This window comes from Perognathus longimembris, chromosome 4 (assembly GCF_023159225.1).
Source record: "Perognathus longimembris pacificus isolate PPM17 chromosome 4, ASM2315922v1, whole genome shotgun sequence".
Classification (NCBI taxonomy): Eukaryota; Metazoa; Chordata; class Mammalia; order Rodentia; family Heteromyidae; genus Perognathus; species Perognathus longimembris.
This window is the reverse complement of record NC_063164.1, coordinates 22,547,593-22,575,217: the sequence shown is the minus strand read 5'-3', so window position 1 is coordinate 22,575,217 and position 27,625 is coordinate 22,547,593. Positions and strand designations below refer to the sequence as shown.

At 37.8% G+C, this 27,625-nt stretch overlaps 1 protein-coding gene across 5 annotated transcripts in view; it reads left to right on the top strand.

Annotated features, from left to right (window-relative positions):
- Map2 (microtubule associated protein 2) overlaps positions 1-27,625 on the top strand; it is a 257,458-nt gene that overhangs the window by 198,332 nt on the left and 31,501 nt on the right. For 3 of the 5 annotated variants that reach the window (XM_048344848.1, XM_048344849.1, XM_048344847.1), the window contains 2 exons: positions 7,145-7,258; positions 10,391-10,468. In XM_048344848.1, coding sequence (XP_048200805.1) covers positions 7,145-7,258; positions 10,391-10,468 — 192 coding nt within the window. Of the gene's footprint in view, positions 1-7,144; positions 7,259-10,390; positions 10,469-18,577; positions 18,824-20,618; positions 24,309-24,507; positions 24,715-24,906; positions 25,042-27,625 lie in introns of all 5 variants that reach the window. The other 2 variants (XM_048344852.1, XM_048344851.1) reach the window with 2 other exon arrangements.

Sequence of the window (27,625 nt, the reverse complement as noted above, 5' to 3'; positions counted from 1 at the left end):
GTATGATCTTAAAAAATGCTTCCTGTCTCCTTTTTTATCTGGCTTTGTGCTAAATAATATGATAATATTACAAGAGCTTTAGAAAAGCATTCAACAGATTCTGGCCCATTGACACTTCAAAAAAATGGTTTTGTTGCATTTGAGTTCTTATGAAAGCAACAGAATTATACTAAGAATTCAGGCCTCTTTGTAAAAATTACTCTGTATGGGTTGTAAATATTTTTCACTTATCATCGTATGTCTTATTGAATCTTCCTCAATACTATATTTTCTACTCTCTTACCATGTTTTTTTTCATTTATAATTGTTGTCATATTTTGTCATCATGTTTTTATCTTTTGATGTTTCCCAATTGCTTTAGGTTAAAAAAAACTTAAAAATTTAGAGGAAAATTTCCCATCAGTTCCTTAAATCTTTTTCATTTGTAGTGAACAGATAAAAATAATCAGTAATGAAAAGGAATCTTCTAAGACCCATTTCTAGTCTGGCTCAGCCTTTGTTTTGGTGAAGACTATGTAGGGCCTTTATCTGTCCCTTATGATATTTCTATTTATTTTTTCCTCATGAAATAGAAAAGGAGGAAAGAAAAAATGAGAGGAAATATAACTGTAACTTTTAATAAATAAATTGCTCAACTACCTTGTGAATTATTTATTTTCAGGCAACGAAGTATTTTTTGAAAGGTGTATATATACCAATATAGGTATTTGCATGTATAGATACATGTATGGTGCACACACACTTTGATAATATTGCTAGTTTAATGTTGGGAAAACAATGTTTACACTGTGTGTCAAACATCATCTTGATGTCTGGCTTTGGGTTTGATTTTGTTTTTTTTCTGCTGTGAGGTTATTAGGTAAGTGAGGAATATCTTAAACCACTGACAGGCACTAACTGTTTCCACTTGAGCATGCCAAGCCTTTTTCTCTCCCTCTCATCCCTCACACCTCATTGCTCCTTACTACATTCCATTAAGCATGTGCACTTGGCTGTCAGGGGAGTCTGGAAATTCATACCAGAAGCAGATGAATAGAACAACTGGTACTGCCTTGCAGAGCTGGTAGTTCCACCCTTTATGAGCAGGTATCATGAGTCCTGGGGGAAAAGGTACTGAACCACATGCGGCCTGCTCATGGTGCAGCTCTTCTCACAGAATGAGTCACCGTCCAACTACACTCATAAAAAATACAATGCAAACCCAGCCAAGCTGCTGAGCAAAGAAAGGAAAGCATATGTTTCCAGGTAGTCAGGCAACTTGTAAACACATAGGCAAATGCTAAGTAATTACTAGAACACAGAAATACATATGAAATGACTATGTACAATTGATTGCAGGAATGCTCAAAACTGTTCAAGGTAAAGAAAGAGTCAAGATTCCAAGAAAAATTATGTATGGTAGACATGAAATTAGACTCCAGTTTTTCTGTGTAGAAAACAAAGGCCGAGGCAGATAAATACCTTTGATTCCTGCATAAGTATCGCCAGCATGATCTGACTCTGAACTAAAAATCTCTTTTGCAAAACAGTTACATTTTGTCCAACCAATCTGTGAGTTTTATTCACAGCTTTGTGCAATAAGTGATGGAGAAACATTTTGGAAAGGTAGAACTTTAAAGGAAAGGTTGCGAGAAGTCTTCCATCACTGGTGCCCAGCTGATATCTATGAAGTTTCTCTTTTCTGACCAGGAGTAGGTACTGAGTTTCTATCTTGCTGACAGCATTGATCCAGGGAACATTTTACTGTGTTTCCTTTTTCTTTGTTGACCCCAAGATAGTCAGTACTTTGAGTTATTAGAAGCTGGGCTGTATTCATGTTTTCCTCTCTTTTGGTATACAATGCATTACTTACTTTCTGTAATAGTTGTTAATAAATAGTTTTTTTAATTACTTAAAGAAAGAAACTTAAAATCAATGCTGATTTTGATAGAAAGCACACAGACAAAATGATTCTACAAAATTTTGCCATGATGTGGTCAATATATTTGTAGGCTGCAAAGAAATACTAGAAATGAAGAGGTAAATTGAGAAATGATGAGAAAAGGCTAGATTCACTCTAGCTGACAGAGCTATCAATGAGAACAGGAATGAATTAAGTGGGAACTCTGGAATATTGTAGTAGAAGGTGGTCAAAGACTTCAGGTGGCCTGGTAGTGAAAATTGAGAGTTAGGAGTAGATAAAGCCTATCACTGACTGAAGATAGTAGTCAGCTACCTAATGGAACACATATTCTTGATGATGGAAATTACTGAGTTGGAAAGAACATGAAAACTCAAGATAAATGACCCTTCTGAATAACATGTAACCTAAACTAAGAAACACAGGGATATTGAGTAATTTTTCATATTGATTACTGTAAAATTGAGCCTACTGTAAGTTGGCTTGGATCGGAAATACTAGAGAGATATCATATAAATGAATCTCTGAATGGCATGCCCTTTTAGGTCTTCTAGCTAGAAGATAAAAATTGCTTTGCTTTCCTGCGCTAGCCAACAAATCAGTAAATCTCATTTACAACAAATGGGCAATGTGAACCTTAAGGCAAATTGGATATTGTTATGTGATGGATTTAATTAAACTGCTTTAAAGGAATATAGTAGTATTGCCTGGCAGAGATGTTATGTACATAATATCTGAAGGTCAGCCTGAACAAAATATGATGAGTGCACCCATTTTTGGGCATCCTTTGAAATGTTCCGAAGTACAGCACATACATACTGACACAGGAAAAACATTTTTTCTTTTCATTACACAGTCTTCTTGCTGCCTAGATTGGCCTAGAACTCTTAGTCTGAAGTCATCCTCCTGTCTCAAGTTCCTGATTAGATAGGACTATAGACATGTGCCACTATGCTATGCAAAAGTGATCTTTTTCCTTAAGAAACAAACAGAAAAGTAAACAAGAACAACCGAAAACATGAATAAGCATAAAAACTTGCGCTAACTTGGCATGACAGAGCATATTTTCTGCAGGCTATTTCTCACCTAATTCTTTAAGTTCCTATTGCAATATGAAAGGAAACAAACATTAAGTTTGAATCACCACTACATAAAGCATAATATAGGAGAGGAAGTTTATTTAATGGAGAAAGCAATGGTCACCTGTCCTCATGAGATATCTACCATGCTGAACTGAGCTTTTATTTCAACTACATTATTAGATACTGATAGAAGAGTGGCTCAAATATATCTTTTCTCTTTTTTATTTTTTTCTTTTCTTATCTCTATCTCATATTTATCAATATATTAATATATCTAATTAATGATTCTAATAACATTAATGTCTTGTGTTATCTGAATACACTTGCAACTTGAAAATTATAAAGAATTACTATACTTATCACTAAAGCAAAGACCATCAAGTCCTTTGGGATGCTGGTACAAAGAGAATCATTGTGGACTATAGTTCATAGAGTTTCAGTGGCCAAACCAAAATTTGCATTTTCTGATGGACAATCACCTATTTAAAACATTCATATTGCATGAAATGCTTGCTAAGAAGAAAGCCTACTAATAATGATCTTGATGATGTTGACGTGTCAAACTCAACAAAGTCTGGAGTCTAAGGTCTATTCAAACTCTAATTATGCAGAAGCTATGCTGGTTTCTCCATGGGCTGACTGAGTGTTTTCATGATATAAGTAGTTCTAAAGTTCCATGTATTTCTCAGTCACAAGGTCTCCAAAAACTTGAGTATATTGTAATGGAAATAAGACAGAAAGAACAAGAACATGTTAGGTAAGATAATGTTTTTTAGTTTTGTTTTTAACCATTGTAACCAACAATTTCTTCTAAAGGAAAGGTCTGAATTTGTAGAAGTAACTGGTGAACACTATTGCTGAGAAGAAGGGAGTTACATTTCGAAATTTCATTTCAGTGGCCTCTTTGAGAAATCTAGAATGTTTGTTCATTTTTCCACAATATCATCTGTCTTGAATATTTTTAGGGGTTTTTTTTTGAAGATTTTATTTTGCTTTTTAAGATTTAGCCAACCATCTTTTTTTTTTTTGCCAGTCCTGGGTCTTGGACTCAGGGCCTGAGCACTGTCCCTGGCTTCCTTTTGCTCAAGGCTAGCACTCTGCCACTTGAGCCACAGTGCCACTTCTGGCCTTTTCTATATATGTGGTGCTGAGGAATCGAACCCAGGGCTTCATGTATGGGAGGCAAGCACTCTTGCCACTAGGCCATATTCCCAGCCCCCTATTTTTAGGTATTGATGCTTGAGAAACATTAACTTCTTCATAAGAAACCATTCCTTCACTGTGGTGTCCCATTCCTTTAAAACATCCAAATACAGATTAGACTTTAAAAATAGGAAGAGTACCCTATGTGAATGGGTACAATTTTGCATTTAGATATACTAGCATGCACACACACACACACACACACACACACACACACACACACACTATATATTAGATTATCTTAAGCTAGATGTATCCAAGGTCTCTTTGATCTCTATTTCATCTTGATATTTCTAATAATCCATTTTCTCACAAGTCCTCAAAGAGTTATTCAATTGTAAACATTTGACAAGATACCAAACAGCTTTTCAGAATTCCAGAACCATTATCAATTTCCACAGTGCCTAAATGATTGTATTTAATTTGTTGATAGAAAAATCTATTGGGAAATTTCAGGGGGGACTTTCTCAATATGTATAAATGCAGTATCGTAATTAGTAAGAATATGGCTTACAAACAACAACATGAGGATGTACTATACTAGAAACCACCAGCATCATTACCAGGCAAAAACTTTAGAACATGCTAAGTACAAAGGTAAACACGCTATTCATTTACTACTTTTGTTCTGCTTAAATATGTTTCTTTTTTCCTATTTCCACATAAAGCCTCAAATTTAGCAGAATTTGTCAGAAGATACTATTTCTGCTCTATGCTTTGCTAAGTGTTTTTAGACTCCAGCATGTATCCTACTTAACCTTTGGTATCCTTTCACAGATAATTATCTTACATTTCTACACCACTTGATCTGACCAAATTTAAATCCTAGACCAGTTCTGCGAAAGCGCTAAAGACTTAATTTAAATCTTCATTGTAATGTTGATGTGTAATCTAAACAAGATGTTATATGATCACATAAGTTGGGATAGTGAACAATGGAGAGGGGATAAGTTCTCCTACACCTTACCATCACAATAATAGCCCCTCAGTTTGCATAACAAGAGAATGGCTAAATAAGTTACTAAGGGAGGATCACTAGAAATCTGTGGTCACTACTAGAAAAGTGAAAGACATATGCAAATGTCTTTTGACAAGATAATCTGCACCTTCAAACACAATTTAAGTTTAGAATCTTTATATCCCCCCATAGTGACAATATTAAACTTCCTGGTCTGTAGAAAAAAATGTAAGAAATTCTCTTCGATTTATGCACTGAACTTGGTACATCCCTTATCTTAAAAGCATTTATCTTCATGAACTAATTTTATTCAAATGCACTTTTCTCCATATGCTAACTGGGCCTTCGTTTTAATTGCTAAATAATGGCTACATCTTTAGAAGAACTATTCCAAAGGAAAGGCTGGTAGACAATGATATGTAGCTGCAATGGTAACAGGTGTGACCTAGGTTATCATTAGGATCTGACTAAAGTGCAATATTCAAATAATGTCTTCTTTAATTAATACAGAGATACCAAGGAAACAAACAGTCCTTACCCCACCCCCAAACTCAACAGTCTGCTTTGCTCTTTTAATTTAATCACCAATTCATTTTACAGGAAGTAGTTTCAAAGTAGGCATTAACTCTCAGAATTAAGCAAGGCATAGAAGCAAGGACTGTTTTTGTTCTTATTTTTATGAATATATCTAGGGTAATTGTTTAACAAAGCACTTCAGACTACATAGTGCATGCCTGTTGACTAGTTTCCATCATCAGCAGCAATTAGACTTGGTTTCCTAGGCAACCATTCTGTGCTCTACTGAGAAGAACCTTTTCTTGACAGGAGCATTCTGTTTTAAACTGTTTTGTTTCTTTTCCCACAATTGCATGGTAGGCTTATTTGTCATTTCTTTTAACATAGGATTATTATGCCCATGAGTCTTAAAAGCAAAAACATTAGCTGACTTTTATATTCATATGCTTGAATTTACTGTTAATGTATCTTACTTTGCTTTTAAACACCTGAAAGAACTCAACTAAAATATGTTCTCGGGTATATGCCAACTTGCTTAGAGTTTGTGTTCATAGCCTAATTGGTGAACCTTTGCATGTTCAAGTAATCACAGCTGGTCCTGATGAAAACCCAAAGGATACACATTTAAAAACAAATTTCAAGTCTACCAACCATGCCTTGTATCACTCAAACCTGTTAGAATTTTCAGGGATATTGGGAGAGTTCCGACTTCATTTAATTTGGTATTAACCAACCAAGTATTGTTGATAGTTCAATAGAACAAGATAGGTAAGTTGAAAATATATACTAGATAAAGGCCTATATCTGTCTTAAAAAAATTTGACAAGATTGACTGGCATATGGCTCAGTGGTAGAGAGCATGCTAGAAAACCAGCCCTCCCTTCCCAACAAAAATGTCCTTACACCAATCTTGAAAACAAGTTGTTGTTATATGAAGCCTTCATTACTTGCTCACATTAGTTATCCTACATATTTCAGAATTTATCTTGTTCACACTGCTCCATTGAATCACAAATTACATTTTGAGGCACTTACTTTATGTCTTAAAAGTGTTTCTGCAAAGGAACATACAAACTTACTTGAATAGTATTTTCTGATGTGATGTGAGAAAATTATAAAATAGATGGAAACCAAAATAAATTTCCTCCTATCTATTTGAATGTGTATTTGGTACAGAGAATTAAGTTTCTATAAAATGGTTTTAAGAAATAAAGTTAATCTTTAAATTCAGTAATTATTTTCTGTTAGCTGCATGATCATTTTGTATAGCCTTTAGAATACAAACTCCTTTCATTAATTCTCTGTGATACGTCTCCAAATATATACTTGTGTTTTACATACAATTGAAAAAATATTGCATTACACTTCATGAAGAGAGGAGAGAAAAACTGAAATTCTAGTGCCCAGGACTACATGGTGACTTTTCCTCTTTGTGGACCTTGTTTTAATTCCTCGTTGTTTCCATTTGTCAATGTTTCTTTTCAGAGGAGGTATCTGCAAGGATAGTTCAAGTAGTCACTGCTGAAGCTGTAGCAGTCCTGAAAGGTGAACAAGAGAAAGAAGCCCAGCACAAAGACCAGCCCACAGCTCTGCCATTAGGTAAATGAGAAGAGCCTCAAATCCTGGGACTGGCTGCTCTGCTCCCCACAGGTCATGTTCAAAGGAGAGCTTATATCTGTATATGTCATCCTTACATGTCACATTCATCCATCACCTACAATGAGAAACAAAGGGACCTATTTCCCCCTTGTCAGCAGGTTTATTGGGGATATGATGGTGGTCTTCAGAGTGATAAACCTACAGTCAGATATTCCTAACAGGTCTTTAACTTTTAATTTTGTAGATCTTTAAAGGATTTCCTGACAACCCTGTCTTCCATATATAAGGAAAATGGACCAAAATTCAATTAGAGATGAGCACTTCCCATTATGGGGTTGTGTAAATGACTGTCTGTACTGTAATCTTGTTTCCAAGTCTTTCTAAAGTGGCTACACAAAATCTATAGTAAGAGTCAAGCTAGAATCATCAAGAAATACTAACCACTTATTTATGGATACAGAGATAGCCTGCCTCTCTTCTTCTGTCATCAGTGCAATTCCCTCCAGTGCCAGATATCCAAGGAGAACACACATCCAAAAATCCACTGCCCTGTCAGAAAGTTAGATTGATCTATTGATCAAGTGATAGATAAAATATATGCATATACATGCAGAGATATACAGGAGCATCTTTTGTTAATCAATTAATTTGATACACCTATCCAATCTGCAGACAGTACTCTTTGAAGTCCTAAAAAACAATCTATGTCCATTTTCCTGTCTTACAATCTTATGTATCCTTAATATTTGATTTCTTGGTTAGTGTTCCTTCAAGTGTCTATTAACATGTAAGTAATAAATATCTTTTGCTTCCTCCCAAAAATAATTTTCAGTATACATTAGTACAGTGATTGTTTTCTTTTGGGGAAGTTTGTTCTTTGTGCTGGTACTGGGGTTTGAACTCAGACCCTTAGCTGAGGTCTGGCATTCTACCACTTGAGCCACTACTCTTTTGCTAGTTCATTGGAGGAAAGTGTCTCACAGATGCTCCTGCCTGGGCTGACTGAGCCATAATCCTCAGATCTCAGCCTCTTGAGTAACTAGGATTACAGGCATGAACCACAGGCTCCTCAGCTATTATAATCATTTCTTAAACACAGTATTTTGAATATCAACATTTATTTTTCTCCTAAACAGAGAAGAAAAGTTATCTAACCTAAAATATAACTTTCAGTCTTTGATTTATTTCTATTCTTTGAAAGAAAATTCAATTTTTAAATTTTCATATCTTTTAAAATATATTTTTAGTATCTTTAAGCCATTGTATAAAGGGATTATCACTCAACTAAGCAATTAATTAATTGAATATACCTTGGTCAATGTTACACCTTCCATCATTCTCCCCATCCTTCCCAACCCTACCTCTTCCCTCAATTTTCTTAATTTTGTAGGGTATGCATCAAATTTTATGACTGCATTTACCCTATATCCTTCTTTTCTTCATCCATCTACCACCCCCCCCCCAAACACACACTGTCTTACTTTTTTTTAGTTCTTGTTTCCTGGTATTTATTTTGTTGGACTGTGAGTTAGCCTTTCTAAGGCATTATAACATTTGACTTCTCTCCTCAATCTACCATTTTTCAGTTAATATATTTGTGTATACTTGCATACTGCTCCAGAGTGTTTACTTATATATGTATAAAATAATTGTAATTTCTACATATGCTAGAAAAGATGCATCCTTTGACTCTCTGGACCTCACTCACTTCACATAACATGATTTTTTCCCAGGTCTTTCCACTTCTTTACAGATGGTATAATGTCATTATTTCTAATGGATGAGTAAAATTCTATTCTATCTGTTTATCTATCTATCACATTGTCTTGACCATTCATCCTCTGGGCTGATGCCATACCTTGGTTATGGTAAATAGTGCTGCAGTGAATATGGTTGTACAGGTGGCTTTACAGTATCCTAGTTTATAATCTTTTGGATAAATACCCAAGAGTGGAATCACTGGATCATAAGATAGTTATGTCATAAATACCCCCACAGGTTCTAGGAAATAAAAACATCATCTATCACCCAAAGCTATCTGCAGTCATTGCTTTATGCAACTGACATTTATATAATCTTTCGAAAAGATTTAGCCACCACTGCCCTACATATGAAACTGTGACCTCTCTGTACAGCACTTGACAATAAAGAAATGAGAAAAAAAAATTAAAAAGATTTAGCCACGGCAGGATATACTTCCTTTTGAAATTCCTTGCCTTCATAGGAGATTTCATAAGGAAGATACTTGAGGAGAAAACCTCCCTAAACAGTGACTGCTAAATCTTTTAGAACCTTCCTGCAAGGCCAGAAGATAACTAACTCAGTGCCCAGTCCACAGATCTATGTCTGGGCTGTCCCAGCTGTGACAACTTCTTGTTTCTTAGAATACATAGAAGAGATGAGTTATAACATTAGACTAGGGGACAGAAATGTTACTTTTTAAAATGTGGTAGTACTTTTATCTCTAGCTAAAACAACTGACATATTTTTAGTGTTTCTAGACCACGTTGTTGGACAACACACCATTTAAATATCTTCTTTTTGTTGCTCTAGCCACCCTTTTCCAAACTATGAACAGGTTTTTCATGATATATGAAGACCAAATGAAATACATTATGAATTGAAGAGACCAAAAATCAGTGAGATTCATGATACAATCTTACCATTTGTGTCTAATCCACTTTTTATAGGGAAGACAAAATGTTCTTTTGAAGAATATTGAATACTTATTTTACTGTTTAAGTTGTCAGGAATATGTGAACAGGTACAAGGCCTAATGATAAGTCAGATGTAGATTACAAGTGAATCCTTTACTGAGTTGTTTTTTTTTTTTTTTTTTTTGGCCAGTCCTGGGCCTTGGACTCAGGGCCTGAGCACTGTCCCTGGCTTCTTCCCGCTCAAGGCTAGCACTCTGCCACTTGAGCCACAGCGCCGCTTCTGGCCGTTTTCTGTATATGTGGTGCTGGGGAATCGAACCTAGGGCCTCGTGTATCCGAGGCAGGCACTCTTGCCACTAGGCTATATCCCCAGCCCTCCTTTACTGAGTTTTACAGAAGGCTTTTTTGAATGGGACAATTGCTAACAAATACAATTAATTGTCATATCCCTTTTCTCCTTTATCTAATTCCTCAGCAGCTGAAGAGACAGCTAATCTGCCCCCTTCTCCGCCCCCGTCACCAGCCTCAGAACAGACCATTGCAGTGGTGGAAGGTAAGGCCTGACTTTGCAAAGTTTATCTTCTCTGAAGGGGTAAGCAATAAACATCAACCCACAAGCCATAGACTACAGCACTGGTCGATATATGTGATCAAGAATTGGAGTTCTGTTTCAAATAGACAGAATAAACAAAGTTCTTAAATAAATATGTAACTCTTTATCTATATAAAATCAGATGTAGAAGAATATGGAAAAATATACTGGGCAAAGAAAAAGATAACTATAGAGAATCAATATCTAATATATAGTGTTTGGAGAAAGAAAATACCTATGTTGTAGCTAAACAAAAATAATAAATATAATTTATTCTAGCAAGAATAGTATTTACCTATGAGATCAATGGTAATACCAAAATTATCTCTGTTTTGCTTACCATTATATATCCAAGATCTTCCCCAGGACCTGGGCAATGGCAAACTCTCCACAAATATTAGTAAATCAAGAAGTTAATAACTAAACCTGATAGTGAGAACAGTGAACTAAAACCTGAGGCAATGGTTTCTTTCTTGTGGAGACCTGTTATTACCCATGAATACATTCATCCACTAGCTTGCTGTGGAATGCCCTCTCAGCTCTTCAGTTCCCATTGATAAGAGCATCGATTCAGAGTCTCTGATCAAAGGCACTACATTATGTTGAAACAGCAGTGGAACATTGGCTCTCCTTTTCCTGTGGCTCTTTTAATGATGCACAGAAGTTGACTGAACTAAGCCAGAGAAATAATAACGGTTTGTTTTCAATTTCATATACTAACACCAGAATTTTAAAACTATACCCTTTTATTGATTTTCTTCTTATTTTTCCTTTTGCTGTCATTTTAGAGATCATTTCACTGTGCCATTACTGAGTAACTTTTGTTGTGAAAGATTTGTCCTTTTATCATGTGTAACTAGGTTAATTTAAAATAGTTTGATTTCCTTAATATCAAACTCTAAATTACTGAAGTGCATAGCACCAAGTTACATTATTATTGTCACAGTTTTGTACACCTAAACATTTTTAGCATTGCTATTCTCTATTTAATCAATATGTTTTTTTCTACAAGTTTAATACGTTGAGATAATGATAAACAAAATTTTCTAAACAAGGAAAAGAACTTTGGAAAATACAATTAATGTGTAACAGCTACTGATAATTAGTACCTTAAATGAGATTAAATTTTCAACTTATAGATTTGGAAGCTTTTTTTCAGCACCTAATTTATTGAACCCCTACAAACATTCCAGAAGTTCTTCAAATTTGGGGTATATGCTCATGGGCAGCCCAGAAACAATCCCTGTTTTTTAGGAACACATTATTTAGTGAAAGACAGAAATCCAGTTCATAATCTTACAGATCATATAAGAGTGGATCAGCACCAGGAAGGAACTGAACTTGAGGCCTTAAGATAGAGGAGATAAAGTAACTTTTCCTTATTGAATGGGGAGGTAATGGTTATCCTAAAAACATGAGGAAGTGTCTGTCATGCAAAGATGGAAGGAAAGGGTACTTCAGGCAGTAGAGGAAACAGGATGCAGATGGGCAGAAGATAGCATGCTCTAGGATGAGGGACTGTGGCTAATGGGTAGTGAGAAAGTGGGAGAAGAGTGAAGGAAAGAGAGTGAGCAGAAGCCCTGGGGTTTTATTACAAATGAAATACTAGATTTTACTGCAAATGTAGTTGGAAGCTCTACTGGAGAGTTGTGCCTCTCTTACGTCACTGACAGTGTTTCTGAGCTCCTTCTTAAATCCATTCAAGTGCCTGAGAATCCTCTTAGCCCAAGAAGGCCTGTGATGTTGACACAGTTGCCCTTCTTTTTCCCTTTCTTTAGAATATTGGGGTTAGAACTCAGATCCTGGGCACTGTCTCTTAGCTTGTTCACTCAAGGTTGGTACTCTATCACTTGAATCACAGCTTCCCTTCTGCCTTTTTTTTTTTTGGTGATTTTAATAGGAGATAATAGTCTCACAGACTTATTGCTCAGCTAGGCAGGCTTTGAACTGCTATCCTCACATCTCAGCCTCCATAATAACTAAGATTATAGGCATGAAGCATCAGCACTCAGCCTTGCTTTTTTTCCTCTCTTTCCTTCTTTCTTTCTTTTTTCTTTTTTGGCTTATACCTGATGGTTGTTATTTGGACTGTGCTGTTAGAATTAGGAAGTCTGTGCAAATGTGATGGAATTCTGTACAAACAGACCAGGGATCCTTATGCACTCTTAGGTTTGCTCTGGAATCCTAGGGTGGTATTTTCCTGTGTCCTGGCCTCAGTGACAGAGTTGCTAATCAGCATATTTAGTCCATGTTGTTTGGGGGCAGCACAAACAGCCAGAAGACCAAGTTCTCAGTCAAAATCTTGCTGAAACAAGAAGGGCTTAAAGGCCTTAGAAGATACATCCTAACAACAAAGTTGTCTGTTATGAATTCAATTCATTTTCATAATAAATATCTCTGCTCCAACTTTGTGTCCAATGATGGGAGAGAGCAGAACCTTCCCTAAGTATACCAAAGACACAGAGGCCAACCTATATGTAATAAAACCTCGTGCTCATGCAGGCACTTGCACATTCAGTCCTTCCAGCAGCCTCCAGAGGTAGATTATATTTATTGACACTTTGTTTTTCTCCCAGAGAGATAATTATTTTTGTCTGGATTCAAAATCAAAATTGAAACCCACAGTTCCACAATCTCCCTTTGTCTATTGTGAAGTGGAAGTAAATTGTCTTCAAAGAGAAGCACTTTTTTTGTGTGTGATAGGCTACGAAATTCCTTTTTCACTTTATGATGAGCATCTGTAACAAATAAGGACCAAGGGCACTATTCACTGTTGGTCATCTCCTGTGCTTAGCTCCCCTAGCTTGTCTCTGGAGCTCATATCATAGAGGGCCTTTATTCCCCCTCGCTGATGGGTACTTGGGGAATGCGCAACACACGGAACCAAGAAAAGTTCAGACTTGGCCACACCACACACTCTTTTTGAAGTTACCTTGGCTTATAGTTAGATACAAGTAACCTTTCCACTGGATTTTTACAGTTTCTGTTGATATTTTTGTTATCTTCTGCTTAGAGTGAACATTTGCACAATAGAAAATAGTGTTCTTTTGAAAGGTTATAGCTCTGAAGCAAGACTCTGAACTATTTTTTACATTTTGGCACTTTAACAACCAATGGCAAGAAAGAGGACAAAAAAGTTTTCAAAAGCTTAAAGATTCCAGTGAGTGTTGTCTCTAACTGCAAGCTCTTACCATTCAGTTCTTTCAGTTCACACCACAGTCTTCTTTACCTCATAGATAAATGTTTAAAAGCTGGGACACAGGCCAGGCACAGGTGCTCATGCCTGTAATTCTAGTTACTCAGGAAGCTGAGATCTCAGGATCACAGTTCAGAACTAGGACAGGCAGGAAAGTTTGTGAGACTCTTATCTCCAAGAAAAGAAGCAAGAAACAGAGCTGTGGCTCAAGTGGTTAGCACTCTCTGAATAGCTCAAGTACCCAGGCCCTGAGTTCAACCAAAAGAAAAGAGAGAGAGGGAAAGAAAAAAGGAAAGAGAGAGAGAAAGGATGGGAGGAAGGAAGGGAGGGAGAGGGAAGGATGAAAGAAGGAAAGAAGGGAAGAAGAAAGGGAGGGAGAGAGGAAAGAAGGAAGGAAGGGAGGAAGGGAGGGAGGGGAAGGGAGAAGAAAAGAAAAGTTATGATTTCACTTTCGCCTATAATTGTCCATGAAATTAGTTGAACATAATAGAAGTGTGACTGGAGGCAATATGAATGACAGGGCTATGTGACAAACTGGGACTAATGCAGTCCGTGTTGTAGGCCAGATCCTGGACAATTACCTCCTCCACTGAAAACACATGCTGAGTTAAACTAAGAATATCACACATGATTTTAGGCTCTGCTATCCTGTGATAGAGTAAGTATTAGGGCTTAGAAAGTTCTGAGCATCTATCCAGTAGCAACTTCCATGGGACCATTAGTAAATGATATGCTCAGAAGATTAAACATATTCTCTCAAGAGTGTTATTTTAGCATCCTTGTGATTTCAGATTTATTTCCAGTTGTCAACACTTGGCTGCTGAAAATAAGTTACTTTCCTAAAAATACAATGCTTTTGCAAATTAATGCTATAATTCTGCCTGCTTAAATTCTGATAGAAATATAAGGAAAAGTTTTATACTAAAAGAAAGCTGAATATAGATACAGTTAGCTGACAATGTCTAGAGTTGGCTTTAGGTTTGCCAAGATTTTGTTCTGGGCAACTTCATTTGTACCACTGGCTTTCAGTTTCAGATTTCTTAATGCATATTTGTTTTTACTGAAATACCGACTACAGCTCCTACTTCTCTGTTTAACCGTGTCTCGGCTTGAAAATCTGCATTAATTAAATACATTTCCTTGAATTCATAATTGTAGACCAGCTTCCTTATTAGGATCTGGACTCTTGTACACTGCACAAGCCACACTTCAGGGACCCTGAAAATTAACACTATTTGGTTTTAGTGGGGCGTAGATGCCACATCTCAGGTCAAGATGGTCGAGTATCAAATTTCCTAATCACTACTTACTTACATCTAGACATAATTAAAAAACAAAGCTCTCATCAAACAATATAATGGTAGGAATTCTCTCAACAAAATGAATTTTGTCTTCAATCCACTTAGGTGAGGACCAGTGTTTAAAATGATGGCCCTGGGTACGTTATGTCAGCATCCAATAAAAGAGCTATCTTGACTTGACTCCTTCCTCCATATCAAGGCAGGAAAGACAAATAATGCTTTGCACATTTATCTTTTGACAGAATGGAAATTGTTTCCTCACTGAAGTTGTTAACAAGCATTAAATTAACCAAAATACTAAGTACTTTGACATCCTAGTTAATTAAAGTTGTGTTTCAAGCAGGTATAATTTTTTTTTTTTTGCTGTATAGTCGGACAGGCATAACATGGTAATAATTTATTTCTTTTTAAACTTATAAATGTATTGTTATAAGAATAAGAACTAATTTTCTTGAAGAAATGTCTTCAAAGGATCCATTTTTGTTTTGCGATGCTTTGTTTCTACCCCAGTGTTTCCTTGCTTATTCTGACTTGGAGAAGAATTTACAGATCATTTCTATTATAGCAGAGGTGTCACTGTTCTGGATTCACTTAGACCAATGGCAAAATTGCGAAAGGATAGTTTAAACTCAGTGGCTACTGAAGCATGCGGCATTCGCTGTTTCCCATCTGTCATCAGTTGAGCCTTGGGAATCCTCTCCCATCTCCATCCTGCTATGCAGCTTCGCAGGCCCTTTGTGTCCTCATGGAGGTGTTTGTCTCGTCTGTCTGATCTTGTGTCTGTCTCATTCAGTTCTTCCTGCAGTTTCTTCCTGTGTGTCTGTTTGTAGATGAAGGGGCTGAGGATCAAGTGGGTCCTCTACACAGGTTCCCCAGCCACGAACCTGCCACCAGCGGGGAGAGGCGTAGGCTCCTAGCCCCCTCCATCTCCGTGTCTGTGCCTGATGATGCGCCTTACAATTCTGATGAGGAGTACTATGAGCACCCTTTGTTCAGCTCAGAATGGACTGCCTCTAATGTGCTACCCAGTGCCACAGCGCAGAGTGCACAGGCCCACTTAGGCCAGGAGAAAGGTGAACCAAGCATGGTGCCCTTTTGCTCCTCCTCCTCAGCCTGCAGCTTTGGCCACGCCCATCCTGTTCAATGTGCCTTCATGTGGGGGGTGGGCAGGGCTCAGGGCTGTTTTTTCCAAATGTAAGTAAAGTCCCTTTGTAGGACAAATCCCAACCAGCAGCTGCCTCAAATTTTATACGGAAGTCTTACTTCAGGTCTGTAAGCACTTCCTCTCTTTATATCCTTGCTTCCAAGAAAATGCAGTGATACAAAAGAGATTAGCTTTTTAGAGTGCTGTGTTGATATGATGACTCCCTAAGAGAGGAAAGATTGGAGGATATATTTAGAGTAGAAATCAGTGTTATGAATGAATTTCTTCATTTCAGTTAATCATCTGCAGAAACAATGGAGGCTTTGCCTGGTGGCTAAAGCTTGCCCTCAGATCTGGGCTGAAATGAAAGAAATGATTCAAAGTCAGTCCTTCTACAGTCCTTCTAGTATGCAATTGTCTATGATAAGGATAAGATTAGTGGGACGCTGGTTGTTGTGTCCCTCATTCTAACTAGTAGTTTTGAAGAAAAAGAAGAAATACAGCTAAAAATATTTTTTTCTTAGGTGAAGAGGTTATTTGGAAATGGACAAAATAACTCGCTTAGTAGCAGAAGAGTTTGTTTTCTTAGGAGATGGTATTTAATGTTAAGTACAGGCAGTTTTAAAAACAATGAGGTATAAGTTCATAGCTCACTAATTATAGTCCTGATAAGATGCTTCTTTGGGATCCTTTTGAAAACAGAGAGCTCCATGGTACAGGCACATTGACAAAATATAACCTCCACTGAATGCACCTATGTTCTTCTCACAGTGGGAACTTAAGATCATCAAATACCCAGACATTTTTCATTATGTGCAATGGAAGTATGTCCAAACAAAATAAGAAAATGGAAAGGTTAAAAAAAAATGACACGAATTTGAGACCTTGTAAATTTACTTGATTAGCCTTTATCCATGAAGTGACATGAGTGATATCAGCTATATTAAAATTCCTTTAACTGCAATCAAGATCTATGCAAAAATTCTCTTAATAATTCATTTTGGAATCTTTTCTTTTAAAAACATATTACTTACAAAATTAGTGCCTGAGTTCTAAATATGAAAAAAGATGAAATAATTTCTCTCTACTCTCTCCCTCGGGATGTTAATGTTTCTTTAAAAAGAAAATTCTTTTTCTTTCCATTAGATAATGTATAATTGTTTCTCAGAAATTTCACAATAACCTTCTTTTATCTGCAGAGCAATAGAATGTTTTATATGTTTCTCTTTATTAAGGGATAAAATGTGATTCAATTGTTTTTCATTGTCATTTAAAGTTTAAAGGTGGATTGGGAATGTGGCCTAGTGGTAGAATGCTTGTCTAGCATCCATGAAGCCCTGGGTTCAATTCCTCAGCATCACATATACAGAAAAAGTCCAAAGTGACACTGTGCCTCAAGTAGCCTTGAGCAAAAAGAAGCCAGGAACAATGCTCGGGCCCTGAGTTCAAGCCCAGGACTCGGGGGCCGAGGAGGGAGTGTAAAGGGAAAAAAAATCAGTAGTACAATAATGATGCTACTTCCCACATGATATTCTTGGGACAAGGCTATCTTGGCAGTTTGCCACTCAATTACCTTTTCTTGGAGATTTTTGTCTTCAATTAAAGAAATAAGTTTTTATTGCTAGTATGCCTATGTTTTTCTGAGTGTCAAAAGAACTTAAACAATATTATTGATTAAGCCTTATTATAATAATTGTGGTCTAGAGACTGACTTTTGCAAATAATAAGTTTGTAAATAATGAAATTTATATATTATCTTGAATATTTTCCTTTGTCTGGCATCATATTAGTCAATGAAGATAACATAAATGGTAGTTTTTCATTGGGAAGTAGTAAATAAATTTGAGTACCTTTGATGGACTTGTGATAAAACTGTGAAGGCATTTGGCTGGGAATTATTTTGTAGGAAGGCCTTCTTTAACTTCTAGAGTACTTTCCAGCTTTTAAATAAAGCAATCAGGGATTCTTAGGTAGGGACTTTCTGCATTGGAGAAAACAGCATGTCTAACAAATTTAAAGGCTTTCATTTCAGTGCATTAATTCATGTATCTTATCCCAACCATCTATTATCCATCCAACTCTCTCTCTTATTTCCAGCAAACTCTTCACATGCATATAGCTTACTGCTATTTCCACGAAGGGTAATCAATCAATAAAACCCTTTCAGCTCTCAGTTTTTAAAATAAATAGCTTTTGGAATGAGACTTTTAAAAGGTGACTATTAGTGCATTATACGCTATAATTTTTCAACCAGTACACAATGTACCTTGCATTATACTATCAATTTGCTCATCTAGTGGTAAAACAAAACATCCCTGAGGTCTTGATTGGATCATTCCAATGGAGCTGAAAGTGTTCCTTGAACAATATTTCTGTCCTTCTGTGTGTTGTTCTGTGGTCATGATGTCAACATCTTTTTCATCCCTAAGAAGAAGAAACGCTAGAGGGTGCGATGGCTGAGGAAAAGAAACCTGCTGCTCTTCCTGGGGAAAAGTGTGGGGCTACTAAGTCCTCAGACCCACCCCAGGCCCTCAGTGGGGGCCAAGTGGAATCTAGTGCAGTGGCCCAAATAGTTCCGGAAGAGAGTGCCTGGACTGGGGACCTACATGAGAAAGGTGTAAAAGAGGTCAAAGAGGTGTCTCCAGAAGTAAAATCCCCTTCCTCTGCCAAGGAAGGTGTGTCTTTCTCAGGATTTGCATGTGTTGTTGCAAGCCATCACTCCAGCGGCTTACCAACCTGCTGCCTTTCCAATGTTGCTTCATGGCTGGGTCCTCTCATGATCACAAGACCACCATTGTAGGCCTCATGAGCAGAGTATGGCTTGCGCAGATGCTGTGTGGCAGCTTGGTTGTCCCCTGCTGCAGATGATTCCTGGTTGTCCTTTGCCATGATACAATCCGCTTTGCAGCAGGCTGAAGGTGCTTTATGAGCTTTTGATTTACCCTCCCCCCTCATCTCAAATGTTTGCCAGTCACATTGCTAATACATTGTATATTTTTTTGTTTTTATTTTGGGGACAGCAATTTCATATGCTTTTCTTTCAAGTCCTAGAGTTGGAGTTTGGTGCAGAGGCTTAAATGATAGAAATGCTTTTGTTTGCAACTGCAACATGCTATGTTTGTTTAGTTATTTTTGTTTTTATGTTTTTGCTTCAGCGAATATTGGTTTGGCTCCCTTAAGAAATCTCATTGATGCTTCTCATGTCATTTTCTCTCCATGGCAGCCAACCCCCATGGTCACTCCTGTACCTCTTGAGGTTTTCATTCATCTAACCTTCATTACAAGTTCATTAAATCTTTCTTTCCTACAATTACAGCAGGACACATAAGTGTATAAGGAAACAATGATCCATACACTCCCTCTTTCAAAGATGGTTGGATTTTATCGTTTTTCCTCAAATCTTTCCCAGACAACTACATGTAACTCTAAAGACCACCATTGTGTGGTCTTTAATCTTAAAACACAAGTAGGACTCTATAGCCTCTCAGATTGATACATAAATAAAAATGGGAATAAGTCATTTATTTCTTGTGAAGCATCTGTAAAGCCAATACCAACCAATGCTTCAATTATTGATTATGTTCTAGGGAAATATAACCAGGCCAGGACCATGGGAAGAAAGGTATTTTAGTAGTGTATTCTTTTAAAGATTTTTGTTATCCCTATGACTTCTCAGTCTTAATAATATAATTCAGATTCTCTTATATAACATACAAAATAAGTAATGATTATTAGAAATTAAGAGTTTTGAATAGGTAAAAATATAGATAGTCAATGATATGCTAGATCATATCATAGAAATTAATAGCAAGAGTTTACTTACACAACTAGAAATAAATCTCAGATGACTTCTAAAAATTCATATCAGTATAATTTCTTAATGCCTCTAAAGTTGGTATTGATAATTGTTAATCAACTTATCAAAATCTATTAATATTTTATTATTGTGAATTACCTGACCTTCTGCCCATGGCCTGCCAATCTATTTTCAATGAGAAAACTTATAAACAAACCCAGAAGATGGCAATCCCTACCCAGATTTTCTCTTTAATATATATTCTTTGTACCTTAACATCAGCTACTTGTTCATTTGCATTAATTTATCATTTTCTATAGAAAGCACATACGTTTGCTTTTATACTCTAATGCATATCACATAATATTTAAGAGAAAATGAACAAATAAAAAAGGAAAAATAAGCAGCCCAAATAATAATATAATAATAATTCCTGAGAATTCCTATATACATTAATTTCTAACATTCCATCCTAGTAATAGTATATATATGTATATATATATATATCAGTATTATCATTTGCATAGATTTCTAAAGGGGAAGCATGCTTGCATGTTCCATCCTTTTTCCTTTAATCCTCATCTCTTCATTTGCCATCTCCAAGTATTATTTTAAGCTTACTGCCTGAAAGCCCTTTCTTACTATTTGTTTAAAAATCAACCCGATTACTTCAGATTTACTTACAGCCTCGAAGATGGAGTTTCATGACCAGCGGGAATTGACTCCCTCATCAGCTGAGCCTTTAGATACGAAGGAAAAAGAGTCAGAGATAGTATGTAAGCCTGGTGAAGACCTTAAACATGCTGCCTTAGTTCCTCAGCCAGAGACAACTAAAACCTCCCTTGATAAAAAAGAAATCCAAGGTGCAGAAGGAGAAAAGGCACCTCTGGCTCTCTTTGGGCATGCTCTTGGTGACAGCCTGGAAGACGTGAAACAGAAGACACAAACAAGTATAGTGATACCTGGCATTGGCCTCACAGCAGAGCCTCCAGCTCCCAAAGAGCAGAAAGACTGGTTCATTGAAATTCCCGTTGAAACAAAGAAGGATGAGTGGGGTTTAGCAGCTCCAGTTTCCCCTGGCCCCCTGACACCTATGAGGGAGAAAGACGTACTTGAGGATATCCCAAGATGGGAAGGGAAGCAGTTTGATTCTCCTATGCCCAGTCCTTTCCAAGGTGGCTTCACTCTCCCTTTAGATGTCATGAAGAATGAAATAGCAACAGGAGCATCACCCTTTGCCCCTGTCCTCTTACAACCAGAAGACAAAAAATCTCTGCAGGAAACCACTGACTCAGCTACTGCCAAAGATAGTGCTAAAGTAGAGGAGCCGCAGAAAGATAAGACTGAGAAAGTAGCAGAAACTCTACCCACAGAGGCAATTATCTTACCCAAAGATGCTTACGGTCTAGTTATGGAGGGATATGTTGTGGAGAAGGGTTTAGGGGAAGAAAAGGAAGGTACAAAGGAGAAAAAAGATACTTCCATTCCCAGTGGACAGGAACCACAGCCCAAACCTGAAGAAGAAGTAATCATTCCTGATAAAGAATTGACACTGAAAGAGAAGGAGACCCTAAAACAGAGAGATGAAGAAACAGGTGTGATTCAGAGCTCCCTGGAGCTCTCTTTCTCAAAAGAAGGACAGAAAAGCCAAGCATTGAGCACAGATATATTTAAACAGGACTCCTTCCCAGCAAGTTTGGGCTCAGCATTTACAGATTCAGTCATGGCCCCTAAGACCTTGGAAAAAGTCACAACTGAGCCAGCTACTTTGAGTGAAAAGAGTGCAGCCCAGGAGTTTTCTGAGGAGAAAGCTGCTGTCAGAGATAAGGTGCAAGGAGTAGGGGCTGCAACATCTGCTGAGGTTGGCATGCCATTTTATGAAGATAAGTCAGGAATGTCCAAGTACTTTGAAACATCTGCCTTGAAAGAAGAATCCACAAAGAGCACTGAGCTAGGCAGTGATTATTACGAACTAAGTGATGCAAGAGAAAGAGCCCAGGAGTCCATTGATACCATATCTCCCACCACTCAAAATGATGACAAGGGATTTCAAGAGGGCAAAGAATCGCAGCCCAGTGCTCCAGCCCAAGAAGCAGGGTACAGCACCCTCGCACAGAGTTATCCCTCTGAGTTACCTGAAGAACCCAGTTCTCCTCAAGAGAGAATGTTCACCATTGATCCAAAAGTATATGGGGAGAAAAGGGATCTCCACAGTAAGAATAAGGATGATCTGACACTCAGCAGAAGCTTGGGACTTGGCGGTAGGTCTGCCATAGAACAGAGAAGCATGTCAATCAATTTGCCCATGTCCTGCCTGGATTCCATCGCCCTGGGATTTAATTTTGGCAGGGGCCATGATCTCTCTCCTTTGGCTTCTGATATTCTAACCAACACTAGTGGAAGCATGGATGAAGGAGACGATTACCTCCCTGCTACCACACCTGCAGTGGAGAAAGCCCCTTGCTTCCCAATAGAAAGCAAAGAGGAGGAGGAAAAGATCGAGGAGGAGAAAGCTACTAGTGGTCAGGAAAATACTCAGGTTGAGACATCCAGTGAGTCACCGTTCCTAGCCAAAGATTACTACAAAAATGGGACTGTCATGGCCCCTGATCTACCTGAAATGCTTGATCTGGCAGGCACACGGTCCAGGCTAGCTTCGGTGAGTACAGATGCTGAGGTTGCCAGGAGGAAATCAGTCCCATCAGAGACTTTAGTTGAGGAAAGTAGTCCTGGCTTGCCACCTGTAACCGATGAAAACCATGTCATCGTGAAAACAGACAGTCAGCCTGAAGACCTTGGATACTGTGTGTTCAATAAATACACCGTCCCCCTGCCATCGCCAGTTCAAGACAGTGACAATTTGTCAGGAGAGAGTGGTTCCTTTTATGAGGGGTCTGATGATAAAGTTCGAAGGGATTTGGCCACAGACCTCTCCTTGATTGAAGTAAAACTTGCAGCTGCTGGAAGAGTCAAAGATGAGTTCAGTGCTGAGAAAGAAGCAGCTCCATATACCTCTGCTGACAAATCAGGATTGGGTAAGGAGTTTGACCAGGACAGAAAAGCCAATGACAAGCTGGATACTGTCTTAGAAAAAAGTGAAGAACACACCAAGGAAACAGAAGAGGCTGGTGGCAAAGCAGAAATACTTGGATTGGGAATGACCTATGAACAAATTTCCACCACCAAAGAACCAGCAGTCACTGAGAAAGTAGGAAAAGGTCTTGGTTCAGTGCCAGAGATAGCTGAGGTAGAAATATCTAGAAAGGCTGAACAAGAACTGGATTTGACTGCAAAGAAAGGTGACCAGGATCAGTTAGAGGTGAAAATCAGTGACTTTGGACAGATGGCTACGGAGCTGAGTGTAGAGGTTGGGAAGGGCTTAGAGCTTCAACTTGAAGCTGGGCAGGAGCTGACCCCCTCATCCAAAGTACTTCAAGCAACAGATGTGTTCATGGGTGTTGAGCCCAGCCATGGGAAAGAAGGTGCCAAGGTGAGTGAGACAGAAGTCAAGGAGAAAGTAGCCAAGCCTGACTTAGTGCACCAGGAGGCTGTGGACAAAGAGGAATCCTATGAATCTAGTGGTGAACATGAAAGCCTTACCATGGAGTCCTTGAAACCTGATGATGGAAAGAAGGAAACATCTCCAGAATCATCTCTGATTCAGGATGAAGTTGCCATTAAGTTGTCGGTGGAAATCCCTTGCCCGCCTGCTGTTTCAGAGGCTGATTTAGCTGCAGATGGCCAAGCCGAAGTCCAGATGGAGTTTATTCAGTTGTCACAGGAAGAAAGCAAGGAGACCCCCGATATATCTGTCACACCCTCCGATGGGACCCAGACACAGGTTGAAGAAGCCATCGTGTGTGAACCCGTAGAGGCTCCAAGTGAGGAGGATGAGATCGAGGCCCGGGGAGAATACGATAAACTCCTCTTCCGCTCAGACACCCTTCAGATAACTGACCTGGGTATCCCAAGTAGCCGGGAAGAGATGGTGGAGACCTGCCCAGGCGAACACAAAGGAGTGATCGAGTCTGTGGTGACCATCGAGGACGATTTCATCACAGTAGTGCAAACCACCACTGATGAGGGTGAGTCGGGGTCCCACAGTGTGCGCTTTGCAGCCTTAGAGCAGCCCGAGGTGGGAAGGAGGCCATCCCCTCACGAGGAGGAAGAGTTCGAAGTCGAAATGGCAGCCGAAGCCCAGGCAGAACCCAGAGATGGCTCTCCAGAGGCTCCAGCTTCCCCGGAGAGAGAAGAGGTCGTCGCCTACTCCGAATACAAGACGGAAACCTACGACGATTACAAAGACGAGACCACCATCGACGACTCCATCCTGGATGCGGACAGCCTGTGGGTGGATACTCAAGGTGTGCTCTTTTTTTTTTTTTTTTAATCTACTTCAAATCAAACCCAATAACCTTATGGGATTTTTTTTCAACTACAAACATTTAAAGATATTCCCTTTCTCTTGTTTCTTTTGAGTTTGGTTGGCTATACGAAGGATTTTGTCCATGTGTTACTAATGTTTTTGCTGTTGTTGTTGTCATGATTTGCTTTGATCCGCAGATGATGACAGAAGCATCATGACAGAGCAGTTAGACACTATTCCTAAAGAGGAGAAAGCTGACAAGGAAGTTCGGAGACCATCTCTCGAGAAACATAGAAAAGAAAAGCCTTTTAAAACCGGGAGAGGCAGAATTTCCACTCCTGAAAGAAAAATAGCTAAAAAGGAGCCTAGCACAGTCTCCAGAGATGAAGTGAGAAGGAAAAAAGGTTCATTTAACAATCACTTCTTTTAAAAATGCTTTTGGAAGTAATTTATTATTACTCTTTTGTAGGGGAAAAATAAAACTACATAATCTTGGTAACTGTTTGATTTGATGAAATTTTCATTCGGGATTGTTCCAAATGTTTCCTCTCTTTTTTTTTCCTGATGGTATGCTTTTTGTGTTTTCTTATTCATAGCAGTTTATAAGAAGGCTGAACTTGCTAAAAAAACAGAAGTTCAGGCCCACTCTCCCTCCAGGAAATTCATTTTAAAACCTGCTATCAAATATACTAGACCAACTCATCTCTCCTGTGTTAAGCGGAAAACCACAGGTGATTGCTCAAATTCTGCAATGTGGCTGGCAAACATAGATGTGTGGTTGTTGTTGTGGTTGTTGTTAATCTCATTATTGTAGCTGCTTCTTCATTTTGTTTTTCCTCCAAGAATCTTATCAGTTGTGAACAGTTTTGCAATGAAGTGTCTTGTATCATTATTCTTTTTTTTTCTCCCCTCCCTGCAGAAGAGCTCATGACCATCCGTTTCTTTTTCATGCTCAGACATAACAGTGCGTGATTGTATCTTGGCATTGTCCTCTAATGTCACATTTTGGGGATTCCTATTTTCATTCTGTGTGTTTGGTTAGATGATGGTGATGAATTTAACCGTGGTATGCATTCTCATTATTTTGCTTATTTATCTCCCTCATGCTTAAAAAAACCACATATATATATATATAATTTGTCCTATTTTCTACCTTATTACTGCCAAATCTGTTACTGATGTTGACTAGTTTACTGAAAACCATCAGAAATGCATAATGACTTACACATTGAAAACAAAAAGCAAGCTGGGATACAATTGTGGTTTGCCATAAAATGAGTTTCTTGTAGATAAGAAAATAAAAAAGGAAAGGAAGTGAAATTGTCTGGCAATCCCATCAGATTTTATCTGTCTATCGAAAATTAGCAAGCCTTTCAATCTACTGTACTATGTATCTTAGTTGATATTTTATCACTGTTTTTTTAATGTGTTGATCCAAACTGTGTAGTTTTCTGATATTATTCGGCATGCAAAATTATAAAACTGCTGTTGCTTTCAATGGAAGGTAAGTTAGAAACAGACTTCCTGTAATCCTAGTGCTCTGAAAGTTGAAGTAATAGGAGTCAAAGGCCAGCCTGACCTAGAAAGCAAGACTCTGTCTCAAAAGAAAAGGAAAAAAAAAAAGAAAAGAAAGAAAAAAAAAGAAATTAAACAGGTGTACTTCTATTTTGCTATCTACTTATTTCTGTTTTCTCCAAATGTACCTGCTCACTAAGCTTAAAATCTTACAGAGCAAAGGAATGAGCCATGTTAGAAAACTTAATTAAAACCTCTGCTGATGATGCAAACTTTTTTCTCAATTTCAATATAGAGTATTTATTTTGTATATATACTTATGTTAGTGTAATCTTCATTTAGAATATATTTTACTTAGCATTTAGTTGATATACCTGTAGTCTACAAAAATAGCCACGCTGCTACATCAGAAAGGAATATTTTTCCTTTCCATTGTACATTATAAATGTTTCTTTATAAACCCTTATATAGTTTTAAACATTGTGTAGCATGAGCCTTTGTGAGAAAACAAAAATTAGGGGAATTGATAGTTTTATAATAGTCATGTTTTGTCTCATCTCAAAACAAAAAAAAAAAATTGACATATGTCGGTTGGTGGGGGGGCAGGGAGCAGGGTCTCACTATGTAGCCCAGGCTAGCCCTAAACTCACTATCCTCCTACCTCAGTCTCCCAAGTGTGTTGGGATTACAGACATACACTATCACACCTAGCCAATATTCTAATTACTTGGTATTCATGGTCTTCATATCACACCATGTGTTTTCCTCTAGAAACAAATATCAATGGCAGGATTGAGCATGGAGGGCATACCTATAAAAAGGTTCAGGATGAGAAAATCCTCTAAAGGAGAAGCTAGCAATTAACACAGTAAATGCTAGTTAGACAAATACGTGGGCATGCAGAACCTGTTTGGGCATTAAGAAATTCTCTTTTCTGTCAGGAAAGATTGAAGATGTCATGAGGATCATGGAATTGAAATTCTGAAATTGTTAGGCATGTGTATGTCATTGATATGAACCTTATCACACTGAAGTCAGTTGCTTTTGTTAATATGCTGAAAGGAAACTTGAGGTCTTTGGACTAACTAGAACCTTCCCTTACTCCTGTCAACTGTTAAAAGACTGACAGAAAAACAAAAAATGTGGTATGGCTGGTGTAAAGCAAACTGAGTTAATATGTCACAGGAATTTGAGGTAGGTTTAGAATCAGTCAGAAGGAAGCTGTTTCCTGGCTTCTTTAAAAAGTTTTAGAATCTATAAGTAGTGTTACTGACAAAATGTCACAGAGAAAAAAATGTATTGTAGACAGTTAGGATTTTGGTATGAGTGCTGCACAGGAAAATAAGAAACCTTTTTGGAATTAGTTAGGAGACCTTATCAGGATATGTATTTCTTTTCTCCCTGGAGGATTTCACTCTTACTACAAAACAAAAATTTCAATAGAAAATTAGAAGTCCAGCCTTGAATGCTTTCTTTTTGAGAATAATGTTCAAATACTATGGTTTTCTACAAGACCAAGGATTGTCTTAAATTGTGGTATTTATGTCAAGTCAGGTAAGTGGAGATGATGGGATTAAAAATTAAAACCAGGAGTAAAAAATAGCCTAAGAGAAACAACAGTAACAGATGTGGTAATGCTTTCATACAAAAAGTGCATGAGTAGAACACATTCTGTATTTACTGAACTTAAGATTCCTGTCATGTTTTCTGTCCCAGACAAACTATCTCTTTCCCTTCTTGTGCATTTTCATAGCAAGCAAGTATGTCACTTAAATTGTGAAAGGAAGAGGTGCAGAGACA